The 17772-nt window shown below is 40.2% G+C and overlaps 1 protein-coding gene across 6 annotated transcripts in view; it reads left to right on the top strand.

The window, feature by feature from the left end:
- Positions 1–12341, top strand: part of upf2 (UPF2 regulator of nonsense mediated mRNA decay) — a 136131-nt gene extending 123790 nt beyond the window's left edge. For 4 of the 6 annotated variants that reach the window (XM_078235946.1, XM_078235941.1, XM_078235945.1 and 1 more), the window contains one exon: positions 8928–12341. In XM_078235946.1, the coding sequence (XP_078092072.1) occupies positions 8928–8937 (10 nt within the window). In that variant the 3' untranslated portion in view covers positions 8938–12341. The remainder of the gene's footprint in view (positions 1–8927) is intronic. The other 2 variants (XM_078235947.1, XM_078235944.1) reach the window with 1 other exon arrangement.
- The last annotated feature ends 5431 nt before the right edge of the window (positions 12342–17772 follow it).

The raw sequence follows: 17772 nt of genomic DNA, 5'->3' as shown, positions 1-17772 counted from the left end.
GGGAAGGAAATTGGGATTTCAAAGATGGGGAGCAATTATTTTGATGATAGCGTGCATTCTTTTATTAAAACATTGTACGGTGTAGTTTGGAGTGTTGATTTATGCTTGTAGTTTTGCACACAAATGTAGTTTAATTAGGGGAAGCAGAAATATTGGAGAATGTGTGTGCCACATTGCTCTTTCTCACTAGTGAGCAATCAGCTACAGAGTAGTCTTGCCAAAGATTATATTGCAGGCTATTTGTCCAATATTTCAGGGGAAAATGTGATATAACAGAGGGTAGAAAGACTTCTAAAATGTTGGGTGGGTGGGCGGTTGTGGCAGAGGTGGGGGGATGGTGGCTCTAATGTGGTGAACAAGGGTCATATGGTTTCAACGTATTTATTTCAGGAAATAGTGTACAGCTGAATTGTATGGAAGAGTGCTTTAGAAGATGATTATTCTAGTGAAGAGTTTGCATTGTCTCTTGTGAGAACAAAATGACTCCTGTTGATAAAAATAATGGGGAATACAGACCATAGTTTGCAGGCAAAGGTCATGCAAGTGAAAGCATATGACAGTATTTGATTCACTGTATTAAATAATCCTAATTATTAATTAAATCATGTATTTTAAAAAATAAAAATGACTTGCACTTTGTACTATTATTGTTTCAAGTTGTGTTGCATTGTCCCTCCAAATCTAATTTTCACTAACCTGGATCAGAACATTAGCCTAACTTAATGGAAAAATAGTCTGTTAAGCAGTGGCCATTATGAAAATATCAGAGTTGTGCCTAAAGGATTGGACAATAACAAATGTTATATATGTGTTTTTTTTAAAGTAGAGAAGAGGATAAGATATAAAATTATATGCTCCTTATTTTTGGCTTAGTTATAGATGAGTTTCTAGAATACATAGAACAGGGTGAAATTAGTGAATGGTTAGATAGTCATGACAATCGGAAACATTTGCCATTGATTTGTGTAAGGGAAGTTGCATTTGATAAATTTGAAGAATCATTTAGATAAATGCAACGCGGATTTTTTATAAGAATTTTTATAAGAATTTTCAAAAGACATTTGACAAGGTTTCGTTAATGAGATTTGTCAAATTAAATACATGTTCAAGGGAATGTAACTGAAATGATAACGATGATTCAAGAACAGGATATCGGTAGTGGGATGTCGCAGAGATCTACTTGGAAGCTTTCCATGTATCTAAATTGTTTGAACTTGGACATGAGTAATGAAACTGAAGTATTGAATTGGGACGCTTGACAAAATGAAGAAGAATAGAAGAATATAATGAAGTTCTGCTATATTTATAGAGGCATTGAAAATAAAAGCAAGAAGTGATGGTGAACCTATGCAAGACATTGATTAGGCCACAGTGTAGGTATTGAATGCTGCTCTGGGCAGCAAATGGGGCTTTAGAATAATGGGAAGATTACATCAAAATTCACCAGAATGGTAAACAGGAGTAAAAGGTTATGCTTGTGAAGATAGGTTGAAAATTAGAACAGACGCGTTTATGTGGGAATCTGTTAGACACGTTAAAAACCGAAAAGATTTTAAGAGGTTAAATAAAACAGCATCGTTCTATCAGACATTGAATCGGTAACAAAGGGGCAGATACTCAGGCTTAGTAGAAGAAAAGGAATGTAATCAATGCACATTTACCTTTTGTTCTGGGATTAGTACCGGAGATGATCTTTTAGTGCCTGATTATCTTCGCATTTTCTAAATTTGGTTTGTAGGTTGATAACTGAACCTGAAACATTGAATGCGGATTTACTCAGGATGTACAAGTCCAAAATAAACTCCAGCAAATTTCCCCGGTTTTTCTGCTCTTTCTTTCCTTTTGATAATGGCACAAAACATTCGGTTTCAGTTGGTTGCTACACAGAATGGGTGCTTTTCTCGAACGTTGGGGGTTTGTGGTGAGCAGACGGGAGACTTGAGTTGTCACATTTGCCTGTTTGCTATGTTTCTACTGAAATAGTGTCGGGGAGTTGGCCCACAATGTGCACATGCAGTAAGAATGAGTTTCAATTGTAACAAAATCTAAAGCAACTGCTATAGCATTTTCTTTGTTTTATCAGAAATTATTTTCAGAGGGTTTGCTTCCATGAAGAAAATTAGGTTTAAATTAAGAGTTTAAAAATTATAGAACCATAGAAACTTACGACACAGAGGAAACTATTCAGCCTATCATGCCTATATTGGCAAAAAATATCCATCCAGTTTAATCTCATTGGTAGAAATCTGCAGCAGAAATTGCAGAAAGTGTCTTCACTCTTTACTGCTGTTTTACCATTCTGTTGGGTGCAAATCCAAACTACTAACATGTATTTCATAAAAAAGAAGTTTTCACTAGGCATGCTGAGTACGTCCACTGTTTTCTGCTTATAGGTCCGTTGACATGGGTGGTGCTCTGATCACCCCAAAGGGTAAACTCTTCTGGCTGGTGCAGAGATAAGTGCTGCTTTCGTAAATGCGAAATCAGCTAGTTTGTGCAGTCCTTGCATCCAAATTACCACCAGTTTCACTTGTTTTTAACTTAAAAGCAAAGGATTATATACATCTTACAAAATGCACTTGTAACCTTTATTCGGATTATATCTGAATTTAAAAGCTGTTGCATTGATAAGTATACAAAAGAGCTTATTAACATAGCCATTTGGCTTCCTTTCCAAAATATAAGCTAGCCAGCTTTTTAAAATTAAGCCATCAGTCATGGACAGAAAATTATTTTGTTCAAGATGCTCACAGAGGTTTGTGGATATAATTTGTGTAGTATTTTTATTTCAGATTTTTTCTGTGAATTGCTTCAAAATTCAATCTGACAGTGCAACCTATAAAATAGAAATATAATACCAACAAAATATTTTGAATATGAGAAATTGCGTCTTTCTACTTTTTTTATTGGTCGGGGAGAAATATGTGTCATCAATACAATTGATGTCACTTTTTTAACTGTAGGCAGCGGGATATTGAAACAGGACAAGAAGGGATTTTTTTTTCCTCCTGTCATTGTCACCCAAGTTCTTTCTTCAGCATGAGATTCAGCCTTGCAAATAAGTCATAGACTATTTGAACTCTAAATTAAACTTTATCAACTTCAAACCTGGTTCCATTAATAAATTACCATCCAAATGTTTTGATTGATATGCACAAAATTGAACATTGCAAAAAGACGTGAAAATTTGTAAAAAGCTTTTATTTTGTATGTACAGATTGCAATATAAAGGCAGGAAATGTTCTTTCTCACCTCTCTTACCTGTCTTCCATAAAAATAATTAGCTGTCTTATTTTATATTTGTACATGCTTGTATCAGTACTTTCCTGGACAGAGTTTCTAAAAGCAGTTCTTCTTTGTTGCTGTTGAAAACAATATAAATCTTTGAAATTTAGGGGATGCTAAAGGATAAAATGAGAAAATGAAAGCATGCAGACAGTATGTCTGCGTCTATTGAACTGATCTTTGAACATTATTTTGTGTCAAATTTAAGTCCAGTTATTAAGAAAGGCAATTGCTGCAATAAATGGCACAGTATCTGTTTTATCATATTCCTGTTTTAAACCTGAATAGTCAAGGGTTGGCTTATATTGGTTGCTGAAATGGAACTTTATATAGTTTCCTTTCACAATAATGCATGCATTATGCCAGTACCCGGATCCAAATATTTTAGGAAATGTGTGACATCAGGACTGACTTTAATGTCCTAAAATTCAGAAGAAAGTGTGCTGCATGTCCAGCTTAGAAACTCTCGTGATGGATTTTGCAGGAGGTAATTTTTTAAAAATCCAATAAGCCAGTTGACAAACCATTCTTTCAATAAGATGCATCCAATCTGTGTGATAAAATGGGGATCTAGTTGATTTATGATGCTGAAATTCTACCCAGATTGTAGTCATCGCTTGCATTGTGGTAGCTGTAAATGGTGCCAGCAATGGCGAGAAGCATGATATCTATGCATTCTGTTTTTTCAAAAAAAAATAATTCACATGACAATCTTCAAAATCCAGCTAAAGGCATGGGGAAATATTCAATAGTTATGAATAAAATCTTGATTGGATTTGCGCTGCTTGTTAGAATTTGTTTTCTTTCTTGTGGCACAGTGGTTAGCACTGCTGCCTCACAGCGCCAGGGACCCGGGTTCAATTCCGGCCTCAGGTTACTGTCTATGTGGAGTTTGCGCATTTTCTCCATATCTGCATGTGTTTCCTCCGGGTGCTCCGGTTTCTTCCCGCAGTCCAAACATGTGCAGGCCAGGTTGATTGGCCATGCTAAATTAACCCTAGTGTAAGGGGGATTAGTAGGGTAAATATGAGGGGTTACGGGAATAGGGCATGGGTGGGATTGTGGTCAGTGCAGACTCGATGGGCCGAATGGCCTCCTCCTGCACTGTAGGGACTCTATGATTCTATCCCCTTTCAAAAACTAAAGGTATTTTTAATGACTGCGCACATCGACGATGTAAGGAGTTGGCTTTTAATCTTGGTGCTCATTAATTAGGTTTTTTTGAAAAAAGGATCTGCTGCGGGTGGTGTTTCTTCAATAAATCAGCTTTTCATACAGCTTCATGCTAAATTTAATTCAGTTATTTTAACAAGTTAACAAATCCTCTGATGAAGATAGAAGCAAAACACTGCGGATGCTAGAAATCTGAAGAGAAAACAAAATGCTGGAAAGACTCAGCAAGTCTGGTAGCATCTGTGGAGAGAGGAACTGAGTTAACGTTTCAAGTCCGTGTGACTCATCTTGAGAGCTCCTGTTTGATTCAAATCCTGATGTTGTCCACCTCCCACAATTGAACAACAGTTCATCTTGGTCTGCATGGCTAATGGATAGCAAAATGAATGTCAACACTATCAGCTGTCATGATGAACATTGTTGGACCAGCCACCGGTTAGATATTATACTTCAAGTTCAATTACAAGGAGATGCTTATTCGAGAGATAAACAATGGCCTTCTTCATAGAATCCCCATTGGGCTGTATTATTTTATTCAATAACCATCACTTGCGGCATTGCTTTGCAGAGATAAGAAACTGCGTATTTCAGGAAGCTTTATTGATAAATATGGTCAAGTGATGATAGCCAGGATCAGCTGCGTGTGCAGGTTAGAGTTCTTCTTTTGTATGTATCCCAACTAATGTCTTGGACGGGGTGGCACAGTGGTTCGCACTGCTGCCTCACAGCGCCAGGGACCTGGGTTTGATTTCAAGCTTGGGTCACTGTCTGTGTGGAATTTGTACATTCCCCCCATGTCTGCGTGGGTTTCCTCCGGGTGCTCTGGTTTCCTCCCACAGTCCAAAGATATGCGGGTTAGGTTGATTGGCCATGCTAAATTGCCACTTAGTGTCAGAGGGATTAGATTAGCAGGGTAAATGTGTGGGGTTACGGGAATAGGACCTGGGTGGGATTATGGTTGGTGCAGACCCGATGGGCCGAATGGCCACCTCCTGCACTGTAGGGATTCTATGATTTAATAAATGATCTGCTTTTTTCCAAACAAAAAGACTGCAGATTCTGGAAATACAGAATCTATTAGACAAAAATCTATTAGCAGGATCTATTAGACAAAAATATTAACCTTTTAATTTAGATCCTTTATCTGCCTCTAAATAACTGGTGGATTCCTGTCCGTGGATATATGACAAAATAAAACCAGGTTGAAAGGTGCTTGGAACACCTCCAGGTTCAAAGATCATTATTTAAAGATAACGGCAGCAAAAGCAAATGGAAGTTCACGTCTTTTGCTTTGGCTTGGAAATAACTTTAGCAACATAATGATTACATATCTCAAATCTTTTTTTCCAGCACAGTTAGGAATGTGGGTTACTTATTAATACGAAGATTGACTCAAACACTTGGATGCAGAGAACAACCACCAGCCAAACTTGCCTTTAATTGCCCGGCTTGTTAAGATAATTTCCTCTGACTTCTTGATTGGATAATGCTGCCAACAACTTGAGAAATCTTTGAACTTTATTCTACAATTTATTTTTATAAATATAAAGATTTTTTTTGAGAGTATAACAGCATGACTGCATCGAAGTGGTTAATTTGAGTTTTACTGTCAACATTAATTCTTAGGGGGGAAAAATGAAGCATTGATCATTTTATTTCAATTCAGCAATTATGAAAGTGTGGTTTTTACTTTCAGTTTTAGGAACAAAAGTGTTTGGCATTGTTCATAAATCTTACTTTGCCCATTTCTGATTGATTTCTGCTTCCAGGACTTTGAAGCCATTAATAAGTAGCTCAGCCTTCAGGGCACATGTTCGAAATGTGTCAAAGGTGTCATTCCGATCATTAGGAAATTAAATCTCTACTGTAATATTCTCAGGATCTCTATTTTTGGCCAGTTTTAAGGTGCTGTCCAAGTGCAATACTTTGGCGCCGGATCAGGGACCCGGGTTCAATTCTGGCCTCGGGTCACTGTCTGTGTGGAGTTTGCACGTTCTCCCCGTGTCTGCGTGGGTTTTCTCCGGGTGCTCCGGTTTCCTCCCAAAGATGTGCGGGTTAGGTTGATTGACCATGTTAAATTGGCCCTAGTGTCAGGGGGATTAGCAGGGTAAACGTGTGGGGTTATGGGAATAGGGCCTGGGTGGGATGTGCTCGATACAGATTCGATGGGCTGAATGGCTCCTACTGCACTGTAGGGATTCTATGATGAAGTAAAAAATCTTGATTCAAATTCTACAATTTAAAGAACTTATGTGAAATTAAACAGATGGAGGATGTAAAAAGAATGCACTTTGAGTGCACAGTTGCCATTATTGATAGAAAATGCTGAAATATCTATCAAGGAAACAGATGAGTTAATGTACCAGGTGCATCTCTTCATGAGACTTGGAAGATTCCACAGCTAAAATGTTTGCTCCTCTCTCCACAGACACCTTGCCTGCTGAGTGTTTCCAATTTTTTTGCTTCAGATTTCCAGCATCTTTGGTTTGTTTTCTTTTTTTTGACTATAATTGATGATATACACGTGTATTAATAATTGTCATACTTCTATAAAGCTAATATTTAGAATGTATACTGGAGTATTCTGGCTCTATAAACAGTCTCTCATTTGTGAAGACCATTCATTTTATTTTCCCATCAAGACCACAGAACTAAAGTTATAGCTTGCCAGTCTTTTAGTTATATGATATGCTGTCGAGTTAAGATACTACATGATTAGCAACAGCTGATACAAATAGGTGACACACAGGGAGAGTATTTCAGTGAGAAAGCTTTAAGGTAGCACGTACACTTGGGACATGATGGCACAAGGGATGCCCCAGGTGATAAAATCACACCAAAGCCTGAGATAATGGGATTTTATACAGGTAGGTAAATGTGAATGGACAGTGAGAACATGGAGAAATCTGTAGGAGTTTCTAGTGATGAGAATTTCATTCCAAAGTCTTAGGTGTAGCTGATCTGGTTAACAGATATAGTGGGTAAAGATATATTTATGGCTTTATTTTATTTAACAATTGGCTTGATGTGTGTTTATTCAATGGTATAGCAGGATTTGGGGCCTTGATTAGTTGCAAGTCACTGTTGTTTCCCTTATCATATTGCAACCTAAATCCATCCAGCCATTCTGTCAATAATGTGCATGTTTTTACGCTTATTGTTTCCCAGATAATTGCAATCTAACTTCTTTTGTACATTTGTAACCACTGGCTTTGCATGTCAGTTCTCTTTAGGAATATCTCATCTGTGGAGTCAAAGTCACATTGAAAGCAGGCAGCTTCACTCCCTCAAATCTGTAGATTTCTAAACTGAGTCGGGAAGATTGTAGGCTTGGTCCTCTTTTTTTTTTACAGTTGTTATTCAAGGTAACAACTGCAGCCCACAGCTGGATTCAGTACCCAAAAGGAGAGAAAGGCAACCAGGATTCGCATTTTTGACTGTTCACACTGACTGCTGTTGAAAATGCACATCAGTGCCTGCTGGGGACAGGATCAAACTTTGCTTTGGGATCGAACAGCCCGTCATAGTTTCTTTCTGAGGTTCTCCCATTAAAAATACTTGATTGATTGATGTACCAGAGGGTAGCTATCACTCTCGGGAATGTAATCCAAAAGTTCTCAAATGCAAGTATTGACGTGTCCCCAAGAACCATTGATCCTGTGGTGATTGCCCCAGAATTATTACAGATTCAAACTTCTTTTATTGCAAAATATGTTTTTGTTAGCAATCAGCAGCAACAATAGATACTAGCAGGTCAGCAAATACAATAGCCTAATGACTGACAAACTGAAATCTAATCTGAGGATTGTCTAGGGTCTGGGCACCCCAAATTGGAAACATGCGCAGTACTGCAGGAAAGGTGTTGATGCCTTCAGATGCAGGGAGAAATTAACAAAGGAAAAGGACCCATGTTTGCATGCATTAAATAACATTTGGCAAATGCACTAGTGTAAGCATTTTGTAAGTGTGTAGCATGTTTTTCATTTCCCCCCACGCCCCCTATTTTGTTCCCTGTCCAATGCAACTAGAAGATTGGGTTGACCTCGACTCAGCCTGTACTTTGAACTTCAAAATTATGAACTGGAAGTATTTTGTCCCTTGCCCTCACTGATTGATTTGTGCAGCCATCTGGTATAACAATCAATGGTGCACATCAGTTCAAAGTGTGCATTTTGGATGCAGGATGAGTGTAAGCTCAGACTCTGATGGCCCAGATGGTAGCATAGTTCATAGATGCTTGGCATCCAGGCGTGTGTATTAAGAATAGTAATTTGTGAGAGAAAATAGAAGACCAACAACTATGAAACTACTTCAAATTTTATTACGTAGAAGAGAAGGTGTTGGGAGGTGGTGGGGAGAAGAGGCAATTGGAAGAGAATATGAAAATTAGTGTTTTGTAATTGTTTCAAGGAATACATTTTTGAATTTTATCAAATCAGTACTTTATTGATCTTTTTTATCATTTACAGGCGACGTTGATGTTAGTGACAGGTGGCACTTTGACTTGCCCTCTGTATCTCTGATATCAAAGGTATCTGAGTCCTCCCATCGAGAGCAGTGGACACACCTCACCATGGCTGTCTAGAGATCAACACACGTGCCTGGTTCGAGCCAGGCCTTGGGCAGACATTGCAGCCTCCGACAATAGCGCAAAGTGGCTGGCAGGCTAAACAAAACAAGAGAATTGATAATGCATCTACAAGAACACTTCTAAGTGTTGATTCTTATACATCTTTGGCACCTTTTAGAATGAGAGTGAAATTGTGAGGTGGCCTATGTTGTCAGTAAGTAGTAAAAACAAAAAAAAAAACCAGATCCATTTAATTAAGGATGGGGATTACTTCTTGAGTCGAAGACGTTTTGACTTTGTTCATCAGTATCTTCTGGTTTCAGAATTTTTAACTTTGTGTGAATGTAAACATTCTTCATTTAAAAATATTGAAATTTGGTAATGAAATGGCAGAAGAAAGGGAAGAGAGATCATTTTCTTTTTGTTGAATGGAAAGTGTGAATCGTAAAAAGCGAAGCACCAGCAATCCTCATCTGAGGGCAGTGTGACAGGGCGATGGGGGGGGGGGGAGGGAAACATTCTTCCCAGAGAAATACATTGGTTGGCACTTCTAGTGAGAATGTGGCTGTGCTCCTGGATAATGGGACAACAAGATTGAGCTGAGATTCCCCAAACCCCTTTTTGTTTCTGCCTCTGGGTACTTCTTAAGATCGGTAATTTTGCTGTCGCTGCTGAGAAGGAGGTTTGAGTTTTTAAATGTGTAAAGTCCCAGATTGGCAGAAAACAATTGCCACCAACTGGAACACCTTGGGGCAGCAGAAACTGGCATTAGAGGGCAAAGAAGCATCTAATTCTGTTCTGTTTTTGCATTCAGTTTTTGGAATGAATTCTTTCGAGAGATATTTGTAAACTTGTAAAAACCTTGGGGGTTTTTTTTAAATTCAATCTTTTGGCGACACAGATGAACACGTGACTGAGGGCTTGCGTGGGGTTGAATTTTTATTTGCACCAAAATTGCCATCTGGTTGTTAGTCCAACTGCAGTTGTCAGTGAAACCCATTTGCTTCAATGTGTTTTTGAAGGTACGGCTCTGTGCATTAAGAAGATGTCACTGCAGCAATTTATCTGTAATAGCACTGTCATTTCAGTTTAAAGCTCGCCATTGTTTGTTTCTTCTGTTTGAAGTATCTGCTTGTACAATACTTAGTGGAAGCTAAGTGTAGAAGTATATGTTTGGCTTTACAACACAGCATGGTCTAATTCATGAGTTGCTAAACCTTTGGCTGTTGCCAATCTTGCAGTAAAAAAGAAAGTTGTTGACCTCATTAAGTTTCTGCTCAGACTTCTTGTGCACGCAGCCTCTCTTTCTACATTTTAAAAGACACAGAATGAGGAGAGTTAAAGTAAAACAAAATGTTGGTATGGTGTGCAAATGTTTCATCAGTTTGATTTTTGTTCTGAAGTCATCCTAGCCGATGGCTGTCGAAGGCACCTCTGCTTGTCATCAGTAAGTAAAATGGTTTCGGATGGATTTTAATTCACTTCCTTTGTGAATGTAATTATGTGTATAAGGTAATCACACCCAGAATGTGCAAATTACATTTGCCAAAAAGAATATATACAGATTCAAGCTGTTCAGTGCACTAACTGCTTGTGTCCCAATTTACTGCTTAAAGTAGAGGTGAAAATATTAAATCATTGTTCATCCCTCCACATCACATGACTGGCTTCAGCACGGTACATTAATTTCGAACCATGAATTTCAAAAAGTTTTGGGAACTTGAATTATTACCTGCCCTAAAAAACCCATGGGGTTTAAAAGTGAAATTATCCGCGGGGTTCTTTGCGATCCTGGAAACTGGATTTCAAATTCGGAAAATCCAGCCCATCCTGTTAGAATGAAAGTCTCGTTTCTCAATTTTGGCCAATCTCATGTCTGCTACACGTTGAAATCCTTTGATAAGCTGAAGATTTTCCAAAACAAGCTGTTGATAAATCCAGACGGGTAAAGAGTTCTTGCTGCCATTGTGCCCCTCCCCCAACCCCACGCCCCTGCAAATAGGCATGCAGCCTGAACTTGAGTAAGGATTGACCAGATTCTAGGCCCAAAGATGTGCGGGTTAGGTGGATTGACCGTGCGAAATTGCCCCTTAGAGTCAGGGGGATTCGCAGGGTAAATGTGGGGGGTTACGGGAATAGGGGCTTGGGTGGGATTGTGGTCGGTACAGACTCGATGGGTTGAATGGCCTCTTTCTGTACTGTAGGGATTCTATGATTGCTTGTACGTCCATGGGTATTGCTGAAATTTAACATTATAATTCTACAGCTTACAGTCAATGGCAAACTTTCTGCTGCTTGCCCAGGGTAGACCAACCATTTGATGTAGTGAGATTACCTGGAGCTGAGAGGGAAGATTCCCAGGCAGGTCCATCCCTCTGGGCATATTAATGATCAGGCTGGCCAGGCTGATATCCTTGTGGTACTATGAAGCTTCTCAGCTTTGGTTTCTGATTAGCAAGTCTGCCATACTAAATTCCAGTTTTCTACCATAGCAAAAAATGTCTCCTAATTTGGCCTAAAATTGGCAATCAAGGAATGTCTAATGTGGAAAATGTGAGAGAGGTCCAGTAGTTAGTGTTCCGCTGAAGCAGGGAATCAGGTATATCATGAGACAGAGTGGAGTGAAGTTTTATCTGACACTGAGGGAATTTGCTGCTGATCCTGGGTACCTTAAATGGGGAAATTATTCAATCTCTCATCTTTCTGAGTGCAGAAGATTCACCCCCTGAAATTTGCACCAATCAGTATTAGCCTGCTCCTGCTCACTTTTTAGTGATGTTTACTGAGCTACACATACAGGTATGTGGATGTCAGGTAAGTAGAGGATTTGGTCTGGCTGTGACAACTGCCCTGATCCAATCACCTTCCTGACACTCCCAAGGTTCAGATAAGAAGACTGGCGTTTGGATGTGGTGATCGACTGCTACAGGCATCGGTGGAACTGTACCTCAACGGGAGTCGGCGTTTTCAGGAGAAGAGCGGAAGAAGTATAATATTATCCATCATGCTCTGTATTAATTGTGATTTTTGAAACAAGGATGCTGATGGCTAAGCTTGTGGCAATCTTTTGTACGTGTTCTTGTATAGCTCCTTGTATGACAACAGAAATTGTACTTCAAAGATACTTAACTGGCTGTGAAATGCGTTGGGGTGAACCGAGGTCATGAAAGATCCTGTATCAATGCAATATTGTATAATATTGAATTATTCCCTTCAGCTTTCGAAGCTTGTGAATCTCAAACTGCTAACAGCTTAAGTGTTTTACATTTTAAAAGCTAATGGTTTACTTTAATAAAGTTTCGCTATTTAGTGATATGTTGTCAGATGCATATTTTGGGGTTTGACCAGTCCCCAGATTGAATCTTCGCTGTTTGATTGTATGTTAAACACAAAGCCTGAGCTTCTGAAGCAGCTTATATGAATTGGGATCCACATAATATGAGCAACATGGAACTACTGATTAATTAGTATTTCCTCCTTGTGTTCCAGTATGATCTATTTGCTGTTACTTACAAAGAATGAAGTTAAAGGTTGTTGGGTTTTAGTGACATCTAATTCAACAGCATGGTAGTGATTATTAATCAGGTGAGAGTATTCGGGGGAGCGAGGTGATATTTCTGATTGTTTCGTTATGTAAGAATCAGACTGAATAATTTCATAGGAGCTAATGTAACAGATTACACTTTTGTCAGATAGTTCAACTGTAAAATGAGAGAATAATTGATATTTTATGTAACTTGATGACCATTTAAAATGTTGGTTAAAATTCTAACATGGTGCAAAAATAAGCATTAAAGTCAGCATTCACTGGATGTCACTGACCAGGACAACATTTATTGTCCATCCCTGATTTCCTTTGAGAAGGTGAATTGTTGCAGTTCTTGTGGCTGTTAGGGAGGAGGTTCCAGGATCTTTACCCAGCGACAGCGAAGGAACAGCAGTATATTTCCAAGTCAGGATGGTGAGTGACTTGGAAGGGAACTTGCAGGTGGTGGTGTTCCCATGTATGTGCTGCCCTTGTCCTTCTAGATGTTAAAGGTCACTGGTTTGGAAGGCGCAGTCAAAGGAGCCTTGGCGAGTTGCTGCAGTGCATCTCGCAAATGATGCACACTGCTGCCCTTGTGCCTGAGTGGTGGAGAGGGTTGATGTTTAAGGGGTGGATTGGATGGCAATCAGGTAGGCTGCTTTGTTCAGGATGCTGTCCAGCTTGTGTGCTGTTGGAGCTACACTCATCCAGGCAAGTGGAGAGTTTTCAAATAAAAGCAAAATACTATGAATGCTGGAAATCTGAAATAAAAACAAAAAATGCTGGATAAACTCAGCAGGTCTGTGGAGAGAAACAGAGTTAACATTTTGAGTTTGTGGCTGGGTTCATCCAGCATTTTCTGTTTTTATTGAAAAGTTTTCAGTTTCACTTCTGACTTCTTGTAGATGATGGACAGGTTTCAGGAAGTCAAGAGGTGAATTCCTAGCCTCGGATTGCTTTTGGAGCCATAGTATTTATGTGATTGGTCCAGTTAAGTTTCTGGTCAATGGTAACTACCAGGATATTAATACTGGAAGGTTCAATGACGGTGATGTCATTGAATATTAAGGGGAGATTATTAGATTCTCTCTCGTCTTTGCCTGGCACTTGTGTGGTACAAAATTTACTTGCCACTAAACCACCCAAGCCTGCATGTTGTCCAAGTTTTGTTGCATACAGCGGACTGCCTTAGTATCTGAGGAGTTACAAATGGAACTGAGCATTATAATTATGAGCAAACATCCCCAGTTCTGACCTTATAATGGAGTGAACCTCATTGTTGATACTCCATTGATATGAGATGCAAATCTGCTTTGTATCAGGATACCAGCTTCAGTTCATCATTTATAGAATGTTACAACACAAAAAACCAGGCTGAATTCAATGTAGGCAAAGGGGATCTTGCCTGCTGATGGGAGAGCCATCGAGAACACTGCCTCACCTCCTTTTGGGAAGACCCGTTGAATTAAGTACCAATAAGGCACTTAACTGGGGAGTGGCGGGCCTTCCCTGGGATCAAGGACCCTGGGTGGAAATCCCACCCCCTGAGAGCTGCCGGCCAATCAGAGGCAGGCACCTTTGCATTGCTCAGCAGCAGCACCTGGGAGGCGGTGGCCGCAGCTGGTAATGCACCCACTCAAGGCCCAGGATTGCCAAAGGATCCACACCACAGGTAAGTGACCAGGAGCGGGTGGTCATGGGGGAGGAGAGTTGGCAGCTGAAATAAGTCAGCAGAGGCCGGTATCCCTTCACCAGATTATTTACAAGCTCTATTAAAGTTCATAGAGTGTTATAAGAGTCAGCATCTGGAGTGCCAGGGGACCCGATACTTCCAGTTATATACACAACAATGGCTCCCTGATTGGACAAGCAATAAAGAGCTCAGTCAGGGAGTTCATAAGAGGCAAACCTCAATGGCCTCATTGAAGTCATTACACCAGCAAGTGACTCTCAGCAGATGGCCCCTTCCCTAGGCCAGGACTCCCGATCAACCATAATCACCTGACAACGAGGGACACCCTCCTGGAAGCCCACAAGTAATCCTGACAGTTTGCCTTTCAGGCTTCCTACACAGCTAGTCCCCTGTTTATTTCTCATCTACCTGCTGCCCCCTTGGTGACATCATCTGAAAACACTGTATTATGATTCACATGTACAGGGATGACATAATTGCACTTCAACATCATATCTCAACTCCACCACTGTTACTAAATTATAAGACTGCTTATTCAACATACCCGGTACCGGATGAGCAACGAAAAAGTCCAATTAAATATTGGAAAGACTGAAGCCAATGTTTTCAGTCCCCTCTCCAGATTCCATCCACTAACTACTGGCTCCATCCCTTGACAACAATCTGATGCTAAACCAGTCTTTTTGAAAGCTTAGTGCCATGTTTGACCCTGAAATTAGCTTCTGACTGCATATTTGTGCAATCACCAAGACTGCCTGTTGCCACCTGTATTACATTGTCCGACCAACCCTTCCTCCGATCAAATGTCGCTGAAGCCCTCACTCATGCCTTCGTTATCACTGGACTTGACTATGTGGGTGGCACGGTGGCACAGTGGTTAGCACTGCTGCCTCGCAGCGCCAGGGACCCAGGTTCGATTCAGGCCTGTGTCACTGTCTGTGCAGTTTGCACATTCTCCCCATGTTTGCGTGGGTTTTCTTACAGGTGCTCTGGTTTCCTCCCACACTCCAAAGATATGCAGGTTAGGTAAATTAGCCATGATAATTTCCCCCATAGTGTCGGGGGATTAGCAGGGTAAATCCATGGGGTTATGGGGATAGAGCCTGGGTGGGATTGTTGTCGTTGCAGAATGGCCTCCTGCACTGTAGTGATTCTATGAATTCTATGGTTTATTGCAGCGCATTCCTGGCTGGTCTCCCATATTCTACCCTGCGTAAACTAGAGATCTTCTAAAACTCTGCTGCCCGTGCCTTAATTATCACCCCCTCACTGACCTACACTGGATCCTGGTAAAACAACAGCTTGATTTTAAAATCCTCATCTTTGTTTTCAAATCCCTCTGTCACCTCGCCCCTCCCTATCTCTGTAATCTTCACCACCTCTGAAATATTTGTGATCCTTTAATTCTGGCCTCTTGAGCATCTTGCGTTTACTTGCTGCACCCACCATTAATGATCGCTGTCCAGTTGCTTAGACCTGAACCTCTGGAATACCCTCCCTACACCTGTCCACTTCTCCCTTTCCTCCTTTAAGATACTTAAACCCTACCGCGGACCAAGTTTTGATTCATCTGACCCAATGTCTCTGTGTGGCTCAGTGTCGTCTTTTGATAATGAAGTGCCTTGGGGCATTTTATTACATTAAAGGTGCTACATAAATATAAGTTGATGTTGTACCTTCAACAAATTCTCCAGCATGTTCAAGTGTAATCTACCCTACAAAATCTGTGCTAACCTCAGACCTGTTAAAACTGCCTTTAAGTATATCAGCAGCAAGGGTATGCTGGAATTGGTTATAAACTTATCAATAGCTTTGACAAAAGCTTCGAGCCCACACCGCCTGACACCTTCACCTTATCAATCGTCTTTGACAAAGGGTCATCTGGACTCGCAACGTCAGCTCTTTTCTCTCCTTACAGATTCTGCCTGACTTGTTGAGATTTTTCAGCATTTGCTCTTTTGATGACAATCCAGAAATTATAGACAGTGATTCCTGCTCCTTCAGAAGGAGCGGTGTTGAAGCCCTCACAGATGCAAATCTTAATAAATCACTTCAACTGATATGAATGTACACAGTTGTATATCAATAATCTCAATTGTACATTTGTGGAATGTCAAATCTCTCCATTTAGTAACATTCTAGATTCTTAAAATGTACTTTTTTATGTTTAGTTATGACATTTCAGCCTCTACTTTGGTCCCATGTGTATGTTCCAATCTTTATACTTTCTGTAAAATTTATAAAAAGTGGATGATTATCAATAGTTTTTACTTGGTGTGTGAGGACTCTTTTTAAGATGAAATGCTGCTTAACCTGTTTGGTGCCTGGATTAATATTGCGAACGGTGAAATCTATGCCACAGAGGTCACTGTGTCCAGCTTTCTTCTAGGTCAGCTGTGAGCATACATTCCAGACCAACACGTTTTGGATTACGTATATCCTCTTTCTACATTGGCTATTGTGTAATATAGAGATACTACACCCAATCTCCACCCTTCAACGTGTCAAACTATGTTCTTTAACCGCAAGCATCAATTAACTCATTGTCTGGCGTCAAGTTAAAAATTAAACCAATACAGCAATGACATTTTAGGTTTAGATCTTATTCAAAGTATGTTCTACGAGGCCAGATAGCTTATCACCAAACAATTGGTAGAAGTTAAATAAGTGAATAGAATGCCTTGAATCTCATAAACGTCTCCAAGTGTTTCAGTTGTTGCAGGGCTGATTATGTCAACAAACAAAGCAGCCAAAATGATTTGAATTTGCTTTGTAATTCAGATTTGGACAGCTGTTGGGTTCAGTACTTAATTGCCAATGTAAACTCATGTTCCAACCTCAGTTTTCCGTGCATCATGTATTATCATAGAATCCCGACCGTGCAGAAGGTGGCCATTCGGCCCATCGAGTCTGCACAGCCAACAATCTCACCCAGGCCCCCATCCTCATAACCCCACATATTTACCCCATTAATCCCTCTAACCTACGCATCCGGAGACACTAAGGGACAATTTCACGTGGCCAATGCATCTGACCTGCACATCTTTGGCGTGTGGGAGGAAGCTGGAGCACCTGAAGGAAACCCACGCAGACACGGGGAGAATGTGCAAACTCCACACAGACAGTGACCCAAAGCTGGAATTGAACCCAGGTCCTTGGAGCTGTGAGGCAGCAGTGCTATTTATTGTACCACCGTGCCGCCCCGTATTTACCATTTCCACTTGCTTTCAGCCGTCTGCCTTCAATTTGGCATCTGCAAGATGTGACTGAGTAATTTTGCGTTGTGCTGCTTAGCAAATGAAGTGTTTGTTCGTTTGCTGATTTGGGACTGTGATATATGATTGAGATTATAGCAACGAGACTATAACAACTTGCATTAATACTGCACCTTTAAATGTTGAAAGTGCTTCCCAGGTGCATGAAAAAATAATGGAAGCCCAAACCAAAAAAGAAAACATCTGAAAGATTGACTGGGAACTGTCAAAGGGTTGGTCTTAGGACAGTCATAAGAAAAGTGGGGAGGCA

The sequence above is a fragment of the Mustelus asterias genome, chromosome 19 (assembly GCF_964213995.1).
Source record: "Mustelus asterias chromosome 19, sMusAst1.hap1.1, whole genome shotgun sequence".
NCBI lineage: Eukaryota > Metazoa > Chordata > Chondrichthyes > Carcharhiniformes > Triakidae > Mustelus > Mustelus asterias.
The sequence above is the reverse complement of the archived record's forward strand: the minus strand, read 5'-3'. Positions and strand labels throughout refer to the sequence as shown.